Below are 9,097 nucleotides of genomic sequence, written 5' to 3' on the forward strand. Positions count from 1 at the left end.
GCCCTCTACAGCTAAGATAGTGAACAACAGCTCCACCTGGAGCTGGGCTGCCGTGACTTGCCAGCGTCGGCATAGGCTGCAGTGGGCTGCTGTAAACTATCATGAGTGGCCGGCAGCCAGTGTGAGCTGCCATGAGCGGCTGTCCAATGGCCGGCGACCGATCTGCCTCAGCTGGGAAGAGCTCAATGATCACAAAACCACATGGGCCAGTGAAGCTGCGTCCTCCACAACTAGACTGAAGAACAAAAGGACAGCAACTTGTCTGTTCCCCTTTCCCGATTCCCCAATAAAATCTTTAAAAAAAAAAAAGAAAAGAAAAGAAAAGTTAGGACTACTTTAGGGTTTGGAGTAGAAATGAATGTATATATAGAGTGAGGAGTAAATTTGGGGTCAGGGGTGAAAAGTGGAACCTGAATGCCCAGGTATTGGAAGGAGTACCTAGATTATAATAAGAATGGCCAACATTTATTGGGTTTACTATTAACCACTGTGCTAAGCACTTTACTTAAATTATGCATCTAATCCATATGAATCATATGAGGAAACTGAGGCATGAGTAGGCTAACTTGTCCATCTTACATTTTATAAGTGGAGACAGTGAAATTCTCTGACAATAGAAAGCCTTCATAAAGAAAACAGGTTCTTCGTATGAAATGAAATATTTCCCTCGCCTATCACTGACTTGCAGCAGCCTGGGAAAAATGAGGTCACTTGTTTTGTTTTGCCCTATTAAATGTTTCTGCGTTTTAGTCATCTGTGTAAATCAGTAATTTTCAAATGGGGGCGGGGTTGTGCCCTGGGGACATTTAGCAATGTGTGGAGACATTTTTTATTTTCACAATTAGGGTGGTGCCACTAGTAGGTTGAAGCCAAAGATGCTGCTAAACATTGAATTATGTGGCCCAAAATGTCAGTCGTGCCAAGGTTGAGAAATCCTGGTTTAGAACTAAAATATGAAGCATGTAATCAGGACTGGAAAATATAAGGGAAATTCAGTCTAGTTTTGTCTTTTGGTTTGATTTTGGCTTCCATTTTTTCAGTACTTGGCTGTGATTCAAGCATATGCCAAGCACTTACATACATTAGCTCTAATTCTCACAGCAACAGGTGTGGTATCCTCATTTTCAAAGGGAAGGCAGCAGTTTAGAGGTGTTAACATGTTTAATCAAGGCACTTAACTAGAAAGCAGTGAAACCTAGATTTGTTTTGATTTCCAAAGTCTGTTCTTTTTGCATTAACACACTGCTTCAGGCCAGCCACGTGTCCATGCCACCCTTAACAATTCTTTAAAAAATTTTTTTCAGTTATATATACATTTATATTGTCCCAGAGAAACCAAGAGATGATTTATTCATATTAAACTTCTAAATGTATTTTATCATTGATTGAGCAGTAATTGACTTTTACAGTTGGCACCTGAAATTGTGAATATCAGTTCTTACCTGTTCTTTTACTGAATGCCAAAACTACTTATCAAAACAACCTATTTGGAACAGGAATGGGAAGCTTTCAGAAAACCTAAGGATGAAATCTAAGAGCCCAAGCAAGCCATGGAAATAACCTGTATTTTTTCCAATTTGAAGACAGTTTCTCCTCTATAGCCTGGTCCCTCCCTTGTAAACATCTGTTTATCAAAAGTCCCAACACCCTTAAACATCCATTCATAAGTTCAGTCTAGAAAATTGTGATCATTAAATTCCTTAAATGGTAGAGGAACTTCTGAAATTGCAGTACACAGAACTGGATTGTGTAGGTATGAATATGGACATACAACTCATAGGTATGGGTAAATTAAGAATAGTATGATATGATTTTTCTAATTTCCAAGTTGGTTTTTTTTTCGAATATCAATGTAACATATGTTCATTGTAAAAATATTCAGAAAAATGTAACTTAACAAGAAAACAAAAATGAACCATAATCTCATCATCCTAAATTAAAGTATTTCCTCCCCGCAGTGTCTGTTTGGGTAACTTTTTCTTTACATAAGACGTATACTGTGTTTTCCCGAAAATAAGACCTAACTGGAAAATAAGCCCTAGCATGATTTTTCAGGATGCTCGTAATATAAACCCTATCCCAAACAGAAGCCCCAGCCATGACTTTTGTACATGAATAAATGTAGATTGTTGGAGCAAAAATTAATATAAGACCCGGTCTTATTTTCGGGAAAACACGGTAGGTACCATTTTAAAATCTTGCTTTCCTAATTTAAGATTATGCCATAGGCTGCAGATGTCACGGTTGCATAGTATTTTTCTCTGTAGATGCACCATAGTTTTCTTCCAACATTCCTACAGGAATGGTGCTTTATGTTGTTTCCAGTGTTAGCAGTAATAAATAATGTCATAATGAATCTTTTTACATAAATCTTTGCCTTTCTGATTATTTCTTTAAGATAAGCTTTTGAAGGAGAATTACTTTGTGTCAATGTTTTAAAATTTCTCATGCTAAGAAACTGATTTCTGGAAAGGCAGGATAACCACTGGATATTCTTCTTCCCATCTTTGCTGTCTGATAGGGAATAAAGGGGTAGCTCACTATTTTATTATTATTATTAATTATTATTATTATTGATTACAAGTAAGAATGAATAATTTTCAATATGTTTAGAGTCATTTATCATCTTTCTGTGCCTTGAACGCACCAAGCGTATTTTTACCTTAGAGCTCATGGAATATCCTTGCCTGGAGTTTCAAGGCCCCAGATCTTCAAATGGGCTGGCTTCTACTTGTAATTTAAGTCTTAGCTCACATGTTCATTTTCTCTGATTTCCAATTTAACCACTTCTAGCTTTGAAGGTAGCTATTTCTCCAAGGAGAAATTTCTTTTAGCAAACATTGGTATTTAGAAACCAAGATCTGGGCAGTAAACATATCATTGTTTGTAGGCCCTCTTAATAAACAGAGCAGAAGTACTCACATGCTACATTATGTCCATTTCAATAGCTATCATTCATATATATATATGGTTTTTATAGTTATATATATATATATATTCATATATTCATATATATATATGGTATATATGGTTGTTGGAAAAGTTATGACATATTTTTTCTATGTTTTTCATTGCAAAACTGCGTCATGACTTTTCACACAACCCAGTATATATGTGTGTGTGTATATATGTGTGTGTGTGTGTGTGTGTGTGTGTGTGTGTNAGAGCTCGCACTCTTGAGCAAGCTCTTAACCAGCTGAGCCACTCGAATGGCCCCTGGATTTTTATCTGCGCATGTTCAGTCAGGGGTTAGCCAAAGATTTGAAGGAAGTCTAAATGCTTATTTGGGGGCTTTCTTTACTACAGTTTCCTCAATTTCTAGATGTTCCAGCTGTTTTGAGGCATGTTCCTCAGGGAAATAAGAGCGCAGGTTTTTGCTTTAATTCTAGTCAAGTAACAAAGCTAGACTGCAGAGTGCCTTCAGGCAAAAGGTTGTATAAATATGTATCCTACCCAACCTGTTGCTTTCTTTTAGCCTTTTGCCCTATTTGGTCACTCACCAGGGCCTCTAAACAGTTGATTTAGATGTGATATTGTAAAAAAGATGAGCCATTGAAAGGCTTTTAATGGGGGAGTCCCACAAAGAAAGATGAACATTAGCAGTTTGCAGAAGACAGAAAAGTAGACAAAATGATAACTAAGTTCGCTAACAGGCCATTGATTTTGTTTAGGCCTAAATGGCAAGGGTTTGCACAAGGCTATTAGAACATGAATACAGAGGGAGAAAGTGATACGAGAGGTAGAGTGACAGAATTTGGACATTAATTCGATAATTGGAAAATGTGAGGGACAGAGATTTACTCTGTTTCCTTAATAGTCTAGAATTTGCTGTATTCTAGTCAGTCAAAATGTATGAGATCCTGATCTGTGTAAAGAGCTGTGATAGGGTGTTGTGTGTGTTTATGTAGAGTTCTGTGTATTGTGACTGTTTTTGGATGGCATAACTTTTAGGTTACCCCTTTCTCTGTTTTCTCAAAAAATAGCAAGTGCTCATTAAAAGTTATGTTGCTTTTTGGGTCCTCAATAAATTCGTATTGACAGAAGATCTATTTTTTGCCATAAGAGACACTATGTGTAGTCATACTAGTATAGAATGATTTAAGTTGTATTTTAAGCACATCTTTTCTTCCAGGTTCTCTTACATTTTGGAAATGCATTTTAAATTTTTCTCACTTCTGCAAGGCCAGTTTTCAGAGTCCATATTTAATTTGAAAGCTACAGATGGAGAGCAGTTAACTATATCTGATTTTGAATATGTTTTCAGAAGACATTTTTAAAGACTTTCATTGTAGTGGTTCTCTACTGTCTTTAATCACTTAAGTTTTCCTAACCTTTTTATGATCAATACATGTAAAGGAATTTCTTTTGCTCTCTTTCTGTCCTAAATTCATATCTTTAAAGAATCTACTCTACTCATTCTATCCTGTCTTAATATTTATCAAAATTAATTTTCACATATTGATTCAAAATTCATTATTCACCTATCAGGAGCCTATTATCTCTTCAGCAAGAAATTCTTTGAAATCGTCCTATAATTTAACCTGTGTTCTCATTTAATTTTAGGTGACTGAGCTTGAATGTGTTAGTAGCCAAGCAAATGCAGTGCATACCCATAAGACAGAATTAAATCAGACAATACAAGAACTGGAAGAGACACTCAAAGTGAAAGAAGAGGTATTTGCTACTTTTCACTCATCTGTAATCTAGCTAAAATGTGTTTACAAATATTAGAGTGTATGACAGATTTAAAGGTATTTAATGGAATTAAATAAGGTTGTGGAGGGTTTTGTTGTGTTTTTTTTAGGATGGAATTTTTCTTGAGTGTTATTAAGCGTGTTCATATTTTCCCTATCTTTGTTTCTATTGTTATAAACTATGGCGAGGTAATCAGACTGAGATACTGCCTATTGCCTTCTGTATAAGAGTTTCATTTATATAATCAACAGAAAACTATTAGAAGGTATATGAATTTTACAAGCTACAGCTTTCTCTGGTTTCCAGTCAAAAGATTTAATGTCCCAGGGAAGAGTTATATCCACAAAACTTGAAGTAACCTTAAAATGTTCAGATTGTTGTTTCTAAACAGTGCTATGTCAAAACCACCAATTTAGTCTTGTTGCTTGTTTCTTAAGATGATTCTGTACTAGACAATATGCTTATAAAGATGAGTTCACCTTGCTAAAAGTCAGTATAAAGGAATGTTCTTTAAATGATTTTTTTAAGGACTAGGACAGTAATTTCAGGAGAAAATGCAGCCTTCTCTTTCCTTGATATCGCTTAAATGTTGTTAAAGACATTTCTCTACTTTTTCTAGGAAATAGAAAGATTAAAACAAGAAATAGATAATGCCAGAGAACTACAAGAACAGAGGGACTCTTTGACTCAGAAACTACAGGTGAGCCAGAAAACTTTTTTATTCATTTCTGCATAGAGAGGCATCAGTCATTCATTCACATAGTAATGATGTTTTTTCTGAAACTCTGTTTTGTAGGTTCTTGGTCATTTTTCTTTTCCAGGGCTTCTGATTCATGCCTAATCTTTGATTTTTCAAAAATAAGTTNCATATCTAAGAAATCTGTACCTAACCAAATGCCGCAAAGATTTTCTCATATGGTTTTTTCTAGAAGTTTTATAGTTTCATATTTTGAGTTAATTTTTATATAGGATATTAGATATGAGTCAATATTCTCTTTTTCTTCTTCCTCTTCTTTTTTTTTTCCAGCACCATTTGTTTAAAAAGACTATTCTTTCTCCTTTGAATTGCCTTGGACCTTTTATAATAATCATTATTTTAATAATTTCCAGATATTTTCATATCATCTACCTTTCTATCTGATATCATATTCTTTCACCTTAATAACTTCCTTTAATATTTTTTATAGTATGTGTCTACTGGTAATAAATACCCTCAGCTTTTGTTTGTCTGAAAAACCATTTTACCCTTATTTAGAGAGGCGTTTTCATTGAATGTAGAATTCCAGGTTGAGAATTGTTTTCTTTCAGCACTGTCATTCCACTGTCTGCTGGATAGCTTAGTTTGTGATGAGAAACTTGTAATTGTTACCTTTATTCCCCTATATATCATATGTTTTTGAGCTTTTTGGCTCTGTGGTTTCTTGTGTTTTATTAGTTTTTGAAAATTCTCAGTCATTAGCTCTTCAAATGTTTCTTCTGCTCTCATCTCTCTTCTCCTGGGACTCCAGTTACACATTTGTTAGACTGATATTGCTGCCTCATGTCTTGGATACCCTGTTTCTTTTTTCTCTTTGTGTTTCCATATGGCTAATTTCAGTTGGCCTGGTTTCAAATTCATTGACTTTTATTTATGTAGCTATGTCAAGTTTACTGATGAGTTTGTCAAAAGCATTTTTCATCTCTGTTATCATGTTATTTATTTCTAGCATTTCCATTTGACTCTTACAGTTTCCATCTTTGCTGAAATTTACTATCTGATGATGTATGTGTCCTTCTTTTCCATTTAAGCCTTTAACATAGCTAATTTTACATTCTTTGTTTGAGATACCTGACATCAGGGTCTTCTCTGAGTACAACTATCAGTTGCTTTCTCTCTTGACAGGTTTATTCCCCCCTGATTTTTGTTATGTATTGTAATTTTTTATTGAATGTGAAAGGTAAGGCATTAAATAATAGTAAATAGTATTTACTCCTGGAAATGGGCCAGATTTTTCTGCTACGCTGTTAGTATGGGGGTTAAGCCAGTCTACTAAGGCGTGGAACTGGATTTGGAATTTGTCGTTGCTATTGTTACCATGAGTATATTACAGGCTTTAAACAACTCTAGCATTACCTTTTTCTTGAAATTGGGGTTGGGTTGCTAGAGGGTTTACTCATTGTTTGTGCTCTACCATCAGCTTTTGGCCTTTCTCTGTACCTTTGCCTTAGAGGGGGTCTGTCTCTACACTCTTGCGCTTCTGCCAGTAGAAGGCTGATATCAGCTTAGTGGTAGGGGATAGGGGATGGTTTTCTGTTGTCCTTGGCTACCCTCAACCTTGGGCAGGCCCTGTATCCCAGAGTCTCAGAGATGGGGCGCTCTCAGTGATCCTGTTCCTCTCCCAGTAGCAGGTAAATTCAGCCTTGTATAATTGAGCGTCTTGTGCTGGAGTTTCCTGCTCCAGTCCTCAGAGTTAGAGACCTCTAATAGTCTGAGACTAGGACTGTGTTTTCTATTCCTCCCACAAGGTTATAGAGTTTTATTCTCCTACTTTTCCTGCACCCAAAATGGGTCTTCTTCTGGGAGGATGGAAGGTGGGGGTGACAAGATTCACTGCCCATCTCGCAGTAGTATAAAGCTTTTTTTCCATAGAGAAGAAGGATACTGGCCATGCTTTGTGGCTATTCTACAGTGGTAGACTCTCTTCTCATCCAGGGATCTCTGAAGCTTCCATCCCTGTAGAGTTTGAGGCCCCATGGCATGTGGATGCATTCTGGTTCACCAGCCTGGAAGCTCTCCAGATCCCATCTTTTGGGTTTTTATGGAGGCTTCATTACATAGACATGATTGATTAAATCATTGGCCATTGGTGATTGATTCAACCTCCAGGCCCTCCCCAGAAATCAGGGTGTGGCACTGAAAGTTTCAATGCTCTAGTCATAGTTGGTTGCTGTGGTAACAAGCTCCCCATTTTGGGAGGATTTCCAAAAGTCACTTTATTAACATAAACTCAGTAGTAGTTGACAGGGGCTTGTTATGAATAACAAGACACACATTTTACCTTTATAGCTTTGAGTCCGTTTCTGGGAAGTAAGGACAACAGACCAAATACTACCACGAAAGATGCTCCCATTGCTTTTTGTGCTTAGGAGATTTTAAGGTTTTAGGGAGCTGTAAGCCAAGAACCATGGAGAAAGACCAAAATAAGTATTTATTANGTCTATAACTTTAATACCTGTGTTTTCTTCTATGCAGTTTATTGTTTCAGGTCTTATAGATAGGTCTTTGATCCATCTGAGTTAATTTTGGTATGTGGTGACTGACAGCAGTTTAGTTTCATTCTTTTGCACGGGACTTTCCAATTTTCCCAGCTCCATTTATTGAAGAGGTTTTCTTTTTTCCATTGCATTTTTTTGGCTCTTTTGTCCCAAATTATCTGCATATATATATATATATATATATATATATATATATATACACACACACACACATACATATATGTATATATGTATATATATATATATATATATATATATATATATGTGATTTTATTTCTGGGTTCTCAATTCTGTCGCCTTTGTCTGTGTGTCTGTTTTTCTGCCAATTTCATGCTGTTTCGATTATTGTCACTTGGTATTATAATTTTGAAGTTAGGGAATGTGATACCTCCGACCTTGTTCTTTTTTTCTCAGGATTCCTTTGGCTCCTTAGGGTCTTTTGTGATTCCATACAAATCTGATTACTTTTTATTCTGTTTCTTTAAAAAATGCCATTGGGATTTTGATGGGGATTGCATTAAATCTGTTGCTTTGGGTAATGTGGCCATTTTAACTGTTGATTCTTCTAATCCATGAACACGGAATATCTTCCCATTTTTTTGTGTCTTCTTCAATTTCTTTTAAGAATGTCTTTTAGTTTTTAATGTAGAGGTCCTTCACATCCTTTGTTAAGTTTATTCCTATGTATTTTATTCTTTTTTGTTGCAATTACAAAAGGAATTATTTTTTTCATTGTTTTTTCTGAAATTTCATTGTTACTATATAGGAAGGCAATGGATTTTTTGTACATTGATTTTGTACCCTGCAACTTAACTGTATTTGGTTATTGTTTATAATAATTTTTTTGGTGGAGTCTGTAGGGTTTTGTATATAAAGAATCATGTTATCTACGTAAAGTAATAATTTGACTTCTTCATTCCCAACTTGGATTCCTTTTATTTCTTTCTCTTGCCTAATTGGCAAGAGTTTCCAATTCTGTGTTGAATAACATTGGTGAGAGGGGGCATCCTAGTCTTGTTCCTGATCTTAGAAGAAAAGCTTTCAGTTTTTTACCATTTAAGTATATTAGCTGAGGGTTGTCGTATATGGCCTTTATTATGTTCAAGTACTTTCCTTCTATACCCATTGTATTGTGTTTAACCATAAA

At 35.6% G+C, this 9,097-nt stretch overlaps 1 protein-coding gene across 2 annotated transcripts in view; it reads left to right on the forward strand.

Annotated features, from left to right (window-relative positions):
- The window catches only part of HOMER1 (homer scaffold protein 1), a 130,467-nt gene that overhangs the window by 106,155 nt on the left and 15,215 nt on the right, over positions 1–9,097 (forward strand). For both annotated transcript variants that reach the window (XM_019641018.1, XM_019641019.1), the window contains 2 exons: positions 4,564–4,674; positions 5,315–5,395. In XM_019641018.1, the coding sequence (XP_019496563.1) occupies positions 4,564–4,674; positions 5,315–5,395 (192 nt within the window). The remainder of the gene's footprint in view (positions 1–4,563; positions 4,675–5,314; positions 5,396–9,097) is intronic.

Source organism: Hipposideros armiger, unplaced genomic scaffold (genome assembly GCF_001890085.2).
Source record: "Hipposideros armiger isolate ML-2016 unplaced genomic scaffold, ASM189008v1 scaffold_55, whole genome shotgun sequence".
Taxonomy (NCBI): Eukaryota; Metazoa; Chordata; class Mammalia; order Chiroptera; family Hipposideridae; genus Hipposideros; species Hipposideros armiger.